This window comes from Anabrus simplex, chromosome 1, assembly GCF_040414725.1.
Source record: "Anabrus simplex isolate iqAnaSimp1 chromosome 1, ASM4041472v1, whole genome shotgun sequence".
Taxonomy (NCBI): Eukaryota; Metazoa; Arthropoda; class Insecta; order Orthoptera; family Tettigoniidae; genus Anabrus; species Anabrus simplex.
Window position 1 is genome coordinate 1,342,432,677 of NC_090265.1, and position 17,917 is coordinate 1,342,450,593.

At 40.4% G+C, this 17,917-nt stretch overlaps 1 protein-coding gene across 4 annotated transcripts in view; it reads right to left on the reverse strand.

Annotated features, from left to right (window-relative positions):
- Positions 1–17,917, reverse strand: part of Sec10 (Exocyst complex component Sec10) — a 324,790-nt gene that overhangs the window by 272,333 nt on the left and 34,540 nt on the right. For all 4 annotated transcript variants that reach the window (XM_067137790.2, XM_067137791.2, XM_067137794.2 and 1 more), the window contains exon 4: positions 5,554–5,751. In XM_067137790.2, the coding sequence (XP_066993891.1) occupies positions 5,554–5,751 (198 nt within the window). The remainder of the gene's footprint in view (positions 1–5,553; positions 5,752–17,917) is intronic.

Below are 17,917 nucleotides of genomic sequence, written 5' to 3' on the forward strand. Positions count from 1 at the left end.
GGGAGGAGAGCCGGCAGATGGCTTGCCGGATTTCTTCGGTGATCCTGTGGACCCCGACTGAGTTGGAGAAGGCTTCTTCTCCAATTTTTTGAGGGAGCTCTGTGGCTTCACCTTCTCCTCCTTTATGATCTGGGCATTGGAAGGAGGGCTGGACTTTCCAGCCCTATTTGGGGAAGTCTTCCCCCCCGCCCTGTTGGGGGAGGACTTCCCAGCCGAACGTTCCTGGGAAGGGCCCTTCCCAGGCAACGTCGACAGTAACACTCTTTTCGGTGCTTCGCATGCTGAATCTCCAGTTTCTTTAGTTACTAAATTTTTTTGCTGGCTTTGACTTTTCAATGCATTTTCAGTACCGATGTTCTGTACAAAACTCTGTGGAGTGATCCGTACGTTTGCGACCTTTTCCGCGAATGAGATGGAGAACTCCGGAGCAGCCATGGATTTGAACTTCCTCCGGGCGTCTGGATAAGATAGCTTATCCAGCGTTTTTATCTCCTGGATCTTCTTCTCCCACTTGAATGTGGGGCACTCCTTGGAGGTTGGAGCATGCGTACCCGGGCAGTTGACGCACACAGGTGGTGGTGTGCATTCAACCCCAGCATGCTCGCACTTCCCACACATTTTGCAGGTCGTCGAACCTGTACATCGCAATGAGGTGTGGCCAAACTTTTGACAGTTATAACACCTCATTGGTGCCGGAATGTACGGACGAACAGTCAGACGATACATAGCTACTTTTATTCGTTCAGGTATGGTCTCAGCGTCGAAGGCAAGGATGAAAGCACCCGTATCGAGTAGCTTATCACCCACACGCCTCTTCAACCTCTTCACGTCGGTTACACCCCGACGTGCTAGGTACCGGATCATTGTATCATCGGAAGACTTAACCAAATCACTGTGGAATATAACTCCCTTGCAGGAGTTACGGGTTTGGTGCTTCTCGATTTTCACCTCTACCTTACCGAATAACTTGGCTTTAAGTAGCCGTCTGGACTGTTCAGCCGTAGATGTCTTAATAAGTACGGATCCATCTCGGAGCTTGCGCATCTCGTCGACTTCACCAGCAACAATTTCTTCAATTGAATTACTTATCATAAAAGGACATTCGTCAAGGAAACTTTTACCATCGACCCTGGAAGCAACCAGGAATCGAGGAAGACGTTCGTCACTCATGTAGTCTACAGGAACTGGAGTATACCGCTTACGTTTTTTACCAATATTTGACGCTGTTTTTTGAAGGGTGCCACCCTTTGTAAAAGAAGGAAGAGAAAGAGGTTCCGTCTTTTGTCCCACGAGTACTCACGGAAATATGAGGTCGACCTCCGGCAGAGCCAAGGAGATTTACCGGAGGCAAGGCTATATACTCCAGAGGGCGCCCAGTATCTGGAGGGGGTCGCTTGGAACTACTCTCCCAGTAGCCATGCATCACCTCGCCACGACCCGAAACTTGTGATTGGGGGAGGATAAAACCTCCGTACTAACCTAATTATTTTTTTATTTAATTTTTTTATTTTTTATTTAATTTGTTATTTTTCTGTAATGTCTAACCTAATCTACCCGAGGCAGAGAGGGTGGCCAGACAGGAAGAGGAATGAAATTAAAGATGGTGAGAATAGAAGGGTAGAAATAGTGATGAAGAATAAAGAGCACAGACACCTCTCAAGCAACTCGGGGGACACCTTGTTAGTCTGGCCCTACACCGAGGCCTATCCAGCATGGGTAACCCTGAGCTGGCACAGCCCTCGGGATCAACAAGCACACAAGCCCCCACACCGACTTCAAGGTCATGGTGTCCCTAGAGGGGGGGGTTACATCTCACGGGTACTGGAAACCCACAGTGAACTACTCTCTGCTTCTACTAATCACAAACCTATCTCGTACCTAATATAGTGGTACTACTCGCAAGTACAGGCAACCCATGGTGTTCCCCGTGTGATGGTATGAATCAAAAGTAGTTTCATGGTTCTAATTCAATCACCCCTTGGTCACCCCTTTTAGTCGCCTCTCACGACAGGTAGGGATACCGTGGGTGTATTTTTCGTCTGTGTCCCCCACCCACAGGGGGTAGAGAGAGAGAAAAAAAGAAGAAACAAGGGACCCGTCACTTCAAAAAATGAAGTAACGGACGATGAAAGGCAAGGGCCATGAAGGGCGTGAAAATGAAAGACTCCCTAGGCCTCGAATGCTCTAATACCATCGGTGTCGGAAAAGAACAAGAGTTGACCAAGGGAGGTTGGACAGGATAGACGAAAGTGAGAAGCCTGGCACAAGTAAGTGGAAGCAATGCCAAGACTCAGCTAAGGGCCCCATGGTCGCCAATCCACACTCCCAAGTTGAGAGCCCCTTGGGCCCCTTTTAGTCGCCTCTTACGACAGGCAGGGGATACTGCGTGTGTATTCTACATGTGTGTCCCCCACCCGCAGGGGGGTGCACATATGGTTTTATTCATATTTGATGTGTCAATGCCTTCGCCGGAAATTTCAGTGAATTCCAGTGCAGCAGATCAAGCAATTTTATTTTGTTTTCACATGCAATTTTTTGTGATCTTGTTTTTAAGTTACAGCATGATCCTGTTTAATTTAAGTTAAATTTTCACCACAACTGTTCTTTGTTTTGGGAGTTTATCATTAAGTGTATTTTACAACCTCATTAAGATTTCTGCACACGTGTTTGTTGATTGAGTTTTAATTTCAAATTAAATTTTTCTTTCTAAAGTAAAGTTTTCAGCATGCTTCACAATGAACTTTCATAGGAATAAAAATGGGCAAGTTTGTTCTGTGGTAGTGTTGGATGCTGTATTCATGTTTGTTGCTCTTGTTTACCCAGTATGTTATAATTATCTCCATCCCCTGATGATCAATCTACAAGCATAGCATCATTATAGGAGGTGACAGTGTGTTGACATCAGCGCCCTATGATGTTCCAGCTAACCGAATGAGTAGGTTGTTGCAACTTTTTAGTTTTGCAGCAGTTTTTAAATATATTTTCAGTAAGTCAGTACCCTATCCAGTGTCACACCAAAGTACTTAGTACAGCTGTTGAACTTCACTCTAAGATGGTAGGTTGCAAAGATGAAATGCAGCTACCAAAGATTTGAGGGACTAGGCTGGAGCTGCCACTTTCTGAAGTACTCATCCATCTTCTAAAGGTCTTCATTTGGTTTATCTTCTGTTGCATTAAATGTGATATTCAGGCAGACCTTGGATAAAGAACATAGGGGATAAAACTGATTTCTATGGTAGACCACTGTGGAGTGAATGGACCCTGCTCTTGACATTTTCAGTGTGAATACCCTGTTACTCAACATACTGCCAATAAGGATGACTGTTTTAAAGTCAAGGAACAGTCTTTATGAGTTTGAGAAGAAGCCTTATCTCCACACTGTATCAAGATCCAAGAAGGAAGAAACACATCTGAGTTTCTTCTCAAAGCCAGAATCCAGCTCGTTCGACAGGAATCAGGTGCTCCATTATAGGAGCAATCCTCTTTAGTACAAGCCTTTAAATTAATTTGAAGGTGACACTAAACAAGGCAATTAGTCTGTAGCTTAGGGTTAGCCTTAGGTCCTTTCCTGGCTTCAAGAATGCAATCATTTTGGTCTTCTTGAATGACAAAGGCAAACACCTGTATACAAAATGGAGCTGAAGAAGGTGGCAAGCCATCGTTTGGTTGCTGAACCAAATTTCTTGCGAATTTCCGGCCACCCGCACCATTGAATCCCACTGTTTTGCCACTCTGTATACCACTTAAAAACTTTTTATTATCTCTTCTAAAGAGAATGGTCGTGAATAAAACGTGAGTGGTAGGATTTCTCATTTTAAATTTGAATTCCAATCATATCTGTCTGCTAAATTTATTGGGTCTTTCTGTCCTGGATGTAGAACAAAGGGGTTAGCTATGGATTCTACATTGATAGAGGAACGTTTTCTTGCTGGTATATATAAGTGTTGAATCCAGTTTTCATTCAAGGGGCCATGCTTGCTTGCTTGCTTGAGTGGGTTAAGTTTACATTACCCTCTTCTAGTGCTGTCCAAGGATTTCAACATTTCAATTGCTTTCTTGTGGCTGTTGTTTTTTTCAACTTCATGGTTTAAGCAAGATGTTTTTTAATTCCAACCAGAAACATAGTCTTTGTGGGATCCTCCAGGAATGCTGCTTTTGACAACAGACATGATTAAAACAATAAACCAGCCATAGTTCTCAGGGGTTGGTTGCATTCATCAAATGTTAGCATTGGTATATCTGGCAAACATATCCCAATTAGCTTTTAGGAAGTTCTAGAGTTTCAGCAAGGTTGGCGTGTAGATCTTATTACAGGAATATGAAACCCAATCTTATAAATTATAGGTCTGTCTAAATGTGCAGAAAATCATTCAAAACTTGTCTGTTGATTCATAGTGTTGCAATCATTACACACTATGCGAGACAAAACACAGATCGGAAGAATATTCCTGGTTCCACCGAGCAGAATGAAATGTGCCTCGATCTTCAGCATCATGTATCGGTGATAGGTTATTTAAATCCACCCATTCAAATAACTTCCTTGTCACCATTATAGGCTAATTACTTTTGTCATATCCCCAGAAAATATGGTGGCTGTTGAAACCACCAAGTATTACACTATCTTCTTCAGGTACTAAGTTTGACAGGATCAGTCCAATAAACTGTTGAATGTTTACAGATGTTCATGATGGTAATATTATGTATTTTGATGGAAGCTGAGAAGACATTTTGACATATGTCAGAAGGCAAGACTGAAATGTAATTCTTAATGTAGATGCTAGGGCTGATAGCAATAGCTACGCCATTACAGTTAGGTGTTTCCCCGTGGTAGAACAACTTGTATCCTTCACCAATATCTTTAGCCTAGGAACCAGTCCACTTTGTTTCTTGGAGGCAGGCAATGTCTCTGTGCCAGTTATTAAGTACATCAGCAAGTTCTCGACTTTGACTCTTGAGGGTTCCAATGTTGATGGATGCCATCCTGATTTGTTGGAGTTGCTTCTTTAACCCACCCCATTCTTGAGTGGGTAGCCCTTACCCATTTCTCACACCATTCATGTGAAAATGATGCTCGTCGCTTAAAGTGGGGAACGCCCTAGCAGTTTGTATAAATCAATTGCAATATCATGCAAGTTGCACAATGCAATGTGCAACTGGAATTATATAGAAAATTCCTTACACTGGAAATGGGCTATTGGAGACTCTTAAAATTAGAAGAAAATATGCTGTGTCATTCTTCTAGGAGCCTGGCCAGGCAACGTATATAGAGGCAGTCTTGAGTGTAGAGTTGAGTTGTGTAACAAGAGTTGCGAGTCCAAGTTATCGAATATGTGAACTCGTTGTGATTGGTAGTACGCTGACATGCTATTGTGGCAGTCTTCTTCTTCCACCTCTTCATAGTAGTGTTTTGTTTCAAGATGGCAGTTAATTAGTGTGTGTGTGTGTGTTTGTGCGTGTAGAATATGTGTAAATTGTTTATCCACAAAAAAAATCTATAACCAATGACTTAAAAAAAAAAAAAAAAAGAGTAATAAATATCTGATTACCACATACCTGGGATTTATCTGTGAACACTTCTGAAAGTAAAGGGCCTGGACTCAGGAAATCAGCAAAGTGATTCATAAGCTTTTGTGCTTCGACAGCACGAGCCCTTGGGATGTTTACGCTCTCCAACTGATCTCCTAGATGCAACACCTTGATAGCCACATATTTAATGCGTTCATCAAGTTTATGGAACATGTTTACAGCTACCTGTAAGTAATATAATGCTTAAACTTAGTAATAATATTAACAAGTACAACCCAATACAGCAAGCAAAGAGTTAATACAATAAACAAAAAGAGACAATGAAAATTGCTAGTCTACTCAGGATATGGAAATTCACATGAAGGAAAGCAGCTCAGTCCTCGGTCAAGTTGCCATCTATTCCCTGTGCCGTGTCTAGGCAAGTGGATGACACAATAGCCACCTGACCCATATAGCTCAGCTCATGGTCACAGCTAGTCTGCAATCAGCTTCGGTACAGGGTACAGTGCAAATGTTTCTTATACAGCAGTAACTGTCAGAGTTTAGCGTATTTCTTGGGTTCTGAATTAAGCGTTGAACAGAGTATTTTTAAGCGTCGTAATTTTTAAATGCGAATCATACCAACATACTGAAGATTCATGAGGCTAAATTGCAGAGAGTGAACTGAAATATCATCACACACTACAATGCTTGTCTACAAGCTGAGGGAGAGCATTTTTCAACACTTACTGTAATGGGGTTTGCTTTATTGTTCCTGTTTTTCAAAATGATTATCCATTCATCGAAGTTGACGGTTTGTATACGAGCATATGGGAATGGTATAACGGCAACTGCATTCTCGTTTACGGACATGCAGCATGCACAAAGTGCAGCAACTCCTGTGAGATTTGTCCTGAGTTACAGGTAAGTCCATACCTTTAATCAGTAACATTTAACAATAGATCAAGGGTACTAAAATCATTCTTATTAGTATAATCATGAACTATTATGTCTCCAAATCTAAGGCAGCAGTGTAAGACAGCCCTATATCAATCTCTTGCAAGTGCATTCAAATTTCACTTAACTGATGGTAGTAAAAATTGAATTCATGAAAGATGAATCATAAATCTTACTTCACATTCTTTGCTAACGAGTGATATGTTCATTGCCAAGGCCACCAACCTGAACCTATAAATATATTTACTTTGGTAAGAAAATAACATACATCGTGCTACATTTTTTAATTCCATTCATGTCAACAGCCGCCCAGAGCTGGGCCTTGCCATGTGCATCAAGAGTGAAGCTGAGCCTCATGCCACCTGTTTCTCAGAGTTTGAGTTCAAACGTGGTGACCTGTGGCTGCCCAAAGATCATTATTCAGCATGGTGGCACAGCATTCAGAGTTCCCCCAAGCTGAATTTCAAAGGGAACAGTCATCAACTGCAGTCATAGCCTTTGGATGACCTGTGCGAGGCAAGTCATCAACAGTCTTGTCTCGCTGTATCACTTACATGTTCGAACTGCATCGCTTCGATTATGGACCACATATCTAGAAACTGCTTTTGTTGACCATTCTTCTGGACATAATGTGATGTATTCAAAGTCACATGTTGACAATGAACAATGTGCCATCCTAGATTATCACTACACTGCTTAGAACAAAACCTCTAATGCTTCTACACTAGTGTTAGAAATTCTACTGAAATACAGCTTCTCATTTGAGTGTGGCATTCTGCCTGTGGATTGAGATATGTGTAGTTGTAAGCTTACAAATATCCTAAGATTCATCTTTCCAGTCTGCATAGGACAAGCCAAGATAGCAACACTGCTCAATGCCAAACACAGGTAATGCAAAAATTTTTTTTTTTTAATGTGTTTGTATACAATTACCCCTGTCATCTGTTCAAATTATGCAGTTCTTTGGTGCCACATAGCTCTAGTAATTTTTCACCATAATTATTATACCCATTACTTTGACTTGTTCTTTTTTAATTACAATTTCCTTTGCCTCTTTACAATATAGTGGTTTATGGTGCGAAACCCTCACATTGAAGTCCCACATTAGCACAATACCTATGTCATCAAGCTTATTCCTTGATCTATTAATTTCTATTGCTAACTCAGTGAAAAAACCTCAAAAGGGTTATAGAAAAAAAATGATAAGTTTACTTCTCCCTTCTGGTTTATCTGTTTTTACCTGAAGTATTTCTTCTGAATTTTCACACCTACTGCCTCCCTTATTAAGTATAGTATTCCCCCCAAGATATCTCCCTGTATGAGCTCTCCTATCGCTTGTCCTGCTATACATTTTAGAACCTTCGATATGTATTTCATATCCTGGTGCAAACCAACTCTCAACAAAGGTAATAATGTGCATTTTGGCCATTAATCATTTCACCTGTTGATGTTCAAAAATCCCTCTATATTGAAACATCCTAGTCTCCATTACATCTATTTTTTTAACTTTTACCCTCTCATAACTTGAGAGTATTACTCCCATTTTCTCCATTTCTAAACACTCCCTTTCGCTGAATTAATCATTTCTTTTTCGCACTGTCCTCCTGTGCTTTACCTTTTTTTTTTTTTTTTTTTTTACCAGAAGTCCTTTAAACTTATACTTTTGGCTATCATTTCCTTTCTTCTCTCCTCTGCTTCTCCACTGGATCCTGGACTTGGGTTGACCTGATGGTCAGCTGCTCAGATGTCCAATGCTTCTGGACGTTCAGCTGTCTGTCCTCTTCCTTTCAGCAGCTCTGTAGCACACAAGCAGAATTATCCCTTGCAGCTACCTTGCACCATCGAGCAAGTATGCACTTCCGAAGCTGGCAAACTCAGTTGCTTATCTGTTCCCTTCAGATGTGCTGGAGCCGAATTTTCTAGTCAATTTCAGCCACCTAATATGAGGTGCTTACGTCGTATGTAGGTTGCAAGTCCAGAATTCCTTGCATTTCCTAAATGGAAACAGGATTTTCCATTCCATAATGGTTTCTCCAACCATGTCTATTTTCATCCATATCCTTTCCCCTTTTAAATTCTTTGCTTTCAATATGACTGTTTCCCATCAGAGCAGTGCCCAACTTACCTTTAATCTGTAACTTTACCATTACTCTCCACAGTCTGTGTACATCAGTCATTTTCACAGCAGTTTATCTTCATATGGTGATTTATAATGTCCAACACTTTACTCATTATATCAGGGGTCTTTAAACGGTGGACTCCGGTCCAGATCCTGACTCCAATGCCTTTTTTTCCTCAGACCTGCACAGTTTATACAATGTGAAGAGTAGGGAAGAAAGAAAGAAATAGCAATTAAAAACAGCAAAAATATTTTAAGAGAGTAAAATGTAAGTAGGTCCCATGGCTTAGAACAATGTATGCTTCACATATAGCAGTATCGTATTTTGAAAATGTGCGAGTGAATAGGTTTTCTATTTGCTCCAAAGAAGGCAGTGAGTGTTTACGTTGTTTTTCTCTAGTCTGCAGCCTTATCCCTGCTTTAGTTAGTATGTGGGTAACTGTTGCTTGCTCCACACATGAATTAAAAACTAATGCATGGCTTATGTCTGTCTGTTAGGTCATCAGCCCAGAGGCTGGTTGGATCCTCAAATAGCACCGCCAAAGGATATGCAGTTATAGGGAAACCACAAAAACCAATGGCAGTACCAAAATGAGGAGTACTAGGCAAGACGAGGAGTGAGGTAGTTTGCCATTGCTTTCCTCACTGGGCCAGACTGTACTACTGTAGCACAACTAACCCTGTGAGCAACACCTTTCATGACACTCGGACGCACTGGCCGTGCAGTGAATGGCATTACTGAGCACCACCCACAATCCAGCAGCTTCCATACTGTCACAGCCATGGATGAGACTGGGACTTCGGTGGATGCTACACTTTGCTCTGGCCTGTGCCATTAGATGGATCCAAAAGTACTGTATCCATCAAGAAATTACAGCAGGCAGGCATGGCTTATACACCAGTGTAAGTTCTCAATCATTACAGTGAATGCTTTCATCATGAGTAGGGTGACAGAACAAGAGACGTAAAGTGGATCTGAAAATTGTATCTTCAAGAACTGCATTTCTTCTTAGTTTTGCCTGAACACACAGATGCAAAATGGACATGTTTAATATGGAATCAGACAGTTGCTTTAATTAAGAGTGGCATATCTGCCAACTTTACTAAACCAAAAATCAGGAGATTTTGATACGAAAATCAGGAAAACCAGGAGATATAATTGGTCAAAACTGCATATTCTACATGTCTTGTACAATTCAGGAGCACTATGGTATATATTATAATACTTATTGTCTCAAAACCGGACTGTTGCTATACAAAGCTACGAGGCTAAAAATTACACATCTCTATTCCCTCACAGGAAGTATGTGAGTGAGATGATCGGTCTCTGATAAGCCTTCCTCTTTGGCCTGCGACGACGCATCAACAGTGTCGCCGGCTATTCCCCAGCGGATCTGTTCCTTTGTTGACAGCTATACGGCACCGGGGATTGGGAGATTCGTCCACCACCCACTTCTGGTCGAGATGATGCAACTGTTTTGTTAGCAGAGTGGCAGCAGCAGGACATCAAGGAGATGCAAGCTTTAGCCGAGAAGAGATCCCTTACCCAGGCCAAGGCTCAAGATGTCGAAGAGACCCAGATCTTCCTACCAGGACAACAAGTACTGTGACATAACCACCCAGTCAGTAATAAGATTAGAGGGTTTCACACAGGTCTTGCACCTAAGTCGGTTGATCCCATCGAGGTGGATAAGCAACTGGGCCATGGGGTCTAGTTACTAAAGAGCAACCCTCCTGTCAAGATCTATGCATCGGACTTGCGACAAATCAACCAACCGCTGCGTACACAGACTAAAGAGCAACCTTCCTGTCAAGGTCCACGCATCGGAGTTGCGGCGAGTCAACCAACCGCTGTGCATACAGAATAAGCCTGGTAAAGTAAACTCGTGTCCTCATCCCGAGGTAGTGCAGCTCTTTTCAGGCACACCCCCATTGGAGGTGAGCTGCATGTACCATTTCAACCACATACCAGCCCTCCTGTCATTCTTAAATTTCTGGCAGTACCGGGAATCGAACCCGGGCCCCCGAGGACGGCAGCTAATAACACTAACCGTTACGCTACGGAATAAGCCTGGTACTACCACGGGTCCACGTGGAAAAGAGGCTACTGATGACACAGCTCAGTCTGGTCATGGGGAGAATGCATTGACTATCATTGAGGAAGAGCCTGGTGGCGAGGCACAATCCGGTCGTCAAGAGGAGGAAAGCACATCCAGCGATGTCGAGGAAGAGAGAAGATACAATCTACAACCAAGGCAAAGTTGACGAGGGTGACAGACAGTGGAAATTATTTCAAATTATAGTGGGGATATTGACGCAAGTATGATAAACTGATATAACTTGAAAAAAAAAATGTTCTCTCACCCAGGGGTAAATAATGCAAGTATCAAGCTCGAATTATTATTATTAATATTATTATTATTATTATTATTATTACTTGTAATGTATGGCTACGAAGTGTTTACATCCATTTAGTATTATTATTATTTACGTACTTGGATGATCGCATTCTTTGTGAGGTTATGTCATGAAACCTGTACTGTATATAGACATTTATATGAGTTCAGTTAACGTAAGAACCTGTATATAATTTATTATTACCTGTATACTATAACCGTTCACGACATCGTCAAAAGAATGTCATGATACCCCGTAAAGAGGATATGCTGTTTTCTGCGATTCTAGGGCAAATAGTGTCCAAACCAGCATATTTTACCTGTTCTGGTACACGAGTGGCTCTCTGCCGGCTCGCGAGACTGAGGTCTCAGTTTGCGCAATTAGAAAAAGGAGGACTTGCGCTCGCTTGTAATTGAAAAGCGCTCTCTTTCTGTGGGAGAGAGAACAGGCTAGGCACGCGGCACATGAATCCAGATTTAGGTCACCAGGCGGGACTTAAGAAGTAGTCTCAACACATGAAACTGTATGTCTTCGTAGGTTTCCCTACATATCCACTGGTACCAACACACAGTCTTCAATTGTTTTAATAATAATAATAATAATAATAATAATAATAATAATAATAATAATAATAATAACCATGGCTTAGCTCCACTCACTGGAAAATATCTGATGACGCTTTGGATATTGTAGACAAACGATGCGATCAGGACGAAAATCGTTCAGTAAAAGAGGAATATTCAAGTTTTAATTTGATACCTCAACCAATGTCGAGGACCCTTATTAGCGGACCGATGTTTGGCCAGTAGGCGTGTTTCGCGCCCCCCGCCCTCTCCTAGCGCCAGGCATGTTCATCTATAAGAAGACAGAGCTTTGAGGCCCATTATCCAGTCTTTCAGTCTTCGTCATATCTTTACGCAGAATTCAGTATCGCACTTTTCGGCAGTCATTGTTCTTTATTCAGTGTGCAGTTTGACTAAAATCAGGATTTGTTGTGAATTCAATCATACTTTCAGTGATTTCATTATAATGTGTGGCATGCATACAATTTTCCGCTGGAGAATTCGTAAGCACGATAGTAATAGTGATCTGTGTAGATTACATGCCGAGCCATCACGGAGCTGTGAATTTATTTACCCTGTAAAGTATAATGCTATGGGTGAAACCCGCAGAATGCGAGTGAAGTGAGTGCGGTTTGATTACATTATAATATGCACAGAATGTAACTGAGCGCATAGCTGAAATAAAAGAGGAAAGTGCTATAGGAGAATCTATAACTTCATGATAGAATATTTTGGAAGTGAATTAGGTGGAAGAATGAGCGGCTTACTTACGGTATTATAAAACGGGCAGCATCTGCTAGACACCTTACAAACGTAGTGAGTAACCTGTCCTACGATTAACCATTGCCGTGAATTAGGCAAATCTAATATCACAAACACATAACGTGTTGATATAAATAAACATTGTGAATCCAGTGACTGTGACCAGATGAACGTGTGTAACTTCAGGGCCTAGATAGCCGTTAATCATCGAGATTAGCAAATGAGAGGGAATCAGTAACGGGTTACAGGACAATTACCATTACTGGACTAGAATACTCGAGTCTGAGTGGTTCTAGTTGTAACCAGTTATAATGTGTGACAAAATTAACACATTTATAACAAATCAATTTCCTCATTTGCATATTTGAACCAGCGACATCGTCGGACCCAGAGGAGTCTTCAAGCCATTTGCCTGCGTTCCATCTCAACGAAGCAGAGAACTTCTGGATTTTCCGATGCGGATTGAAGATCCAGCCAACATGAATGTAGTCCACCAGCAGGCGAACCCAGGATTCTGCACCGTTGAAGCCATCACCATGACAGTCTAAACCCATGGTTGTACCTGCCTGATAACAAGATGATTGCAATGCCCAAGTGATGAGTACATTTCTAATTGTAGGCATGACAAAGTCGATATCAAAAGATAACTGTAAATAATTAATTTATGCATGTAAATAATTGTAACGCTGTTTCAAAGGGAACCGAGCTGGATAGCTGCAGTCGCTTAAGTGCAACCAGTTCCCAGTATTCGGGAGATAGAGGGTCCGAACCCCACTGTCGACAGCCCTAAATATGGTTTTCCGTGGTTTTCCATTTTCACACCAGGCTGTACCTTAATTAAGGTCACGGCCACTTCCTTCCCGTTCCTAGCACTTTCCTGTCCCATCATCGCCATAAGACCTATCTGTGTCAGTGCGACGTAAAGCAACTTGCAAAAGAAAAAGTTTCAAAGGGATTGTAGTTTCATGTTTGTTACATTTTATAGGGGAATTTTCTTCATGGTTTGGATAATGATTTAGTTCATTTATAAACAGGGAAATGTAATGCATGATGTATTCATAAGACCCTAGAATTAATTACGTGTGAAGTACCATCATGTAAAGGGGCTAAGGATCATTAGAATGTTTCCAGCCATCATCAATTTATAAGTCAGTATGGGTAGTCAAAAGTTCTCATGTTATTTCATTGTACTTCACACATAATGTAGGAAGTTCCTCCAACCTTTAATTTTAAGAGTGCTGATCAAGATGACGGAGATATGACAACGGGGTGTGAAGTGTATGTTATTTAGATTGCAAGAAGTGAATTTGTCCCGAAGGTTAGAGTCTTTTCAGTAAACATGCATGTGTCTGAGGTATCGACGAGAATGGAACTTGCCTTGCGGGTCACTGTCCTGAATGTTGAGATTGTAGATGAAAATGCGAATTACCCTAAACGATCATGTATCAAGTGCGATGTGGAATGCCGCACCAAGATAATGGAATTAAAGCCACATAAGCGCCTGAAAATGATATGGATGCCAACAGCATCCAGTGAATTAAATAAGAGAAATATGCTTCCGCGATAATAATAATAGAAACGGAAACTGCTCCATTGTGTTGGGGAAATGAAAGTGAAAAGGGCGACCACCAGCGAGCGCGCCTGACTGATTTATGGCTCAGTTGCAGAGAGAAGGCCTGAATGAACTTGTGCTTTACCACTGCTCGGGACAGAACTGTAGGTTATTCGCTCTGCCTCTCTACGATATAACAATTGCATACAAAGATTAAGACATTAACACCATTGTGTAGACTGAAATGTTCACTAGATGAGAGAATTCCTCCTATTTTTCTGCTTGTATTTCATTAAATTGCTGTAGGAATTTGCAGGTCTGTCAGAGGAGCTTGGGTTCTCTCCCAGGCGGCAGTAAAAGCTATACTCACTGTACGTGATCGTGGATGGACTAGGCCATCTATCGGCCTTCTTGTGAATATAAAGTGTATTGTTCTTGTCCTTTCTTTCAGAGAGTGTAAATATTTATGTTGTGTTTTGTGATGGATATTGTTTTGCCATATGTGTTGTACTACAGGAAGCAACGTTGTTGAAATGTGTCTTTGCAAGTAGTGCTTAGTAATATCCCGGTGAAACAAGCATCGCTTATGATTTGATACTTAATAATATAGTCAGATAGTGTTTGATATAGTAGTGTTGTGATAAGACTTTCACATGTCTATGAAATGCGCTCAAGAAAGCTTTATTATACACTTCAGTCAACAAGATATTAGGGCATTATAACTTGTAATTTGTAAGATACACATCATGATGTGAGAATAATGAATTGCTGCGAGATATGCTTTTACTTAATTATATTTGTTCAAAGATGTTTCAGTGTGTCTTATAGTGAATTTTTTTCAAGTGATAATAAGTCCGAAAGGGGATGCCCTTTCGACAGTATAAGTTTAGGAAGTGAAAAATGTGGATCAGTAAGAATTGAAGGACATTAATTCGCTCCTCATAAATCAAATATATATTTGTTTGTGTGTGTAAATTTTCATGGCACACCTTCGTATAGATTTTTGGCATGTGCTTTCTTAGTTCATTAAAGGTTGTGTTTTCAAAAAGTATAGAACCATTCTTCTCATTTAGTAATATAGTCTTATTCCCCTCACAATTAAGATTCCCCTACTTTAGAGATAATTAGTTTAACCCATTGAGCCCTGCATATTTGTTGGATTGAAACTGCATTGGGGCTGGGATTATTTTGGAGGAAATATAGTGTGCTTCATACAGTGACAAATTTCTCACTTGCAAGACCATTAAGGATTTAAATATACATGAAAATAAATGGCTTTCATACCACGAACTGCGGAACAAGGAATACATTAAAAACCTTTTATTTTATTATCATGGGTCCGTACTCAGTCCGCCTGCTGAGCTGTAACACAGTCTTCTCCTTACACTTCCTCTTCAATTTCAACATCTATTTGTTCTTCAGGAGCATTGCTCACACTATTACTAATATTACTACTTATTTCACTGAATGAATGACATTCCTAATGAACATTACTTTCTGAAAGGGGATATAAATCGGTAAATTTCAGTTGTTTACCAACAGCCATCTTGTTTACAAGCGAATCTCAAAGTATAGAGATAGCCCACTTCAAATTAATATTGCCAAGCACACTATCGATATACATTACCAAAGAGCATATAACATTGCTAAGAAAGAGTCCCTACACAAAGTAAAAAATGCAACTCACTCTGCCATCTCTTGAGGAAAATTTTAATTACGTAGTAAAGTGAGACAATGGAACAGTTCCGTGGTCCGGCATTTGGTCCACAAAGACGAGGCATGGAATGGTTCTGTTGCTGGGGCCCAATGAGTTAATGCCCACTTTCCAGACGTACCATTGACCCGTATGCTCAGCCGCACATGTTGTTCAAGCAGGGGTGATGGGACTTTGATGCCGAAATTGTTTCCGAAGGTCTCATCTAAAATAATCCTTTCAGCCAAAGGCATTTGGGAATTACAATAAATCATTATGCACTGGAGCCCTGGACAGGTGTAATATATGATGTGTAATCTACTACAGTATTGTGAAACACACTAACATCCAGAATGACACTAGGTAGACGAGAACTACGGAGAAAATTCTGCACATTATATCTATGTATTAAGCACTCTAGAATTTACAAGAAGGTATTTTGTAACAGATCTTTCTAGAAGCCTGGCCAGGCACCTATATAAGGAGGTGGTCTTGATGGAACAGATGAGTTACTGTTTGGTTGGAGTTATGGTTTAACAGGAGTTGTACTTATGACCTTGTGGCCGACATGTTTGTAAGCATTATTATTATTATTATTTATAAGTTTAATTTTCTGTATTGATTGGATGCACTATACAGACAAGAAATGTGTTCCACCTATCAATACTTATTTATTATAAATGGATTTACATTAGTACCGCTGATGATGGTCGTGGAGGGCTGAAACCGGTACTAATGTAAATCCATTTATAATAAACAAGTATTGATAAGTGGAACACATTTCTTCTGTGTATAATGTTTGTAAGCAGTCAGCAGTCAATTGTTTTAAGGTTGCAATCTCCATGTGGCATATACTTAGTGATGGGCAACTGTTAAAATGGTGGTTTGATGATGTTTTCGGAGTGAAGCATTTTGTTTGCAACGGCAGTGATTAAGGTTATGTGTATTTAATTTGTAAATAATTGTAAATAGATAAGTGTACCAACTGACAGCATTTTGTGTGCGTGTTTGTGGCTACGTCAACTTTTCATTTTTAAATTGCTCACTCCTTGGTGAATTGCCCACAACTCCCAGAAAAAGTAACTTACATGTACCAGATATATGTACAAGGCTTAATCATACATTGTCTACAGATTGACATAGAACTAACTATGCATTCCATGGGCCAATTGAATGAATGTCAAGATTGTTAAACAAAATGCTCATTGTCACAATATAGAAATCACTTACGCTATCTCCAGAAGTGATTATTACTTTCCTGTGCTTACTTGTACTACAACCTCAGTATATATTTGTACATTATTTTTTCTTATACTCTACTGACCTTTCTTTTTAATTTGTTTTGTTTATTTTTCTCTACTGTGTTGTAAAATGGTATTACCATTAATGAAGTACAATATCATTAAAAATTTGCCTATCAATATACGAATACAGTATTTACCAATATGTAACTTTGTTTATATTGTTTATGATACTGCTAACAGAATGCTGCTGCATGCTGTTGTAATTGTTGTAACAATGTGAGTTCATACCTAAGTGCATAGAGGACTATGGAGCGCTGTCCCAGTTTGTGTATTTACCAAAGTATAATCACGAATGATAACCGATCAAAGGTATCCGATGAAGATATGACAGTTCATTTCCAACATTCAAGACTCGCTGGAAGGGCCCCCAGTCAGTCTAGTTTGTTACCAGAGTCAGAAATGTATGAATGTACATCTGCAATAAGGACGTCCGACACAGGCACTTTGGCACAGCACACAGAGAAGGTAGTAAGTACTGGTATACAGTAAAGCAAATGCAATTAGGCTACTGCATTCATTTCTCCCCAGGGGAGGGAAGTGTCATGCCTGTCCCTGGATTTGAACTCAAGACAGTCATTCCCTCTGAGAATCGATCCTACAGCCAGGAAGTAGGAGGAATGATGACACTGGGTTTCATGTAAACAAATTGAGAGTGTAATACTGACTCCAGGAGTGTAAGAAAATTTATAAATTAAGAATAAGATAATAACTTTAGGGAATTATGAGGAATTATAAAATTGACATTGGTACTGAAAGTAAAACAATAATATGTATTAGAGACTTAATGTTTCATGCAGTTGGGAAATGGCCAAGTCAAAAAAAAGTTTCATTGCAAAGCAGTAGACTCATTGTGGAAATAGGGATAGTCCAGTTTTGAGGAAGCCAACATGACCGTGTTGGAAGAAAGGAGGTTTCTGGCCACCAGATTGGTTGAACTGTAGTGTAATACAAATCCATGCAATGGAGGCTATATAAGCAATGTAACCCATGGTTTTGGACTCTTTCTGTTAGAGTTTTGGAGTCATTGCTAGACTAACCACTATCAGTTTGCAAAGGGATTGTGTA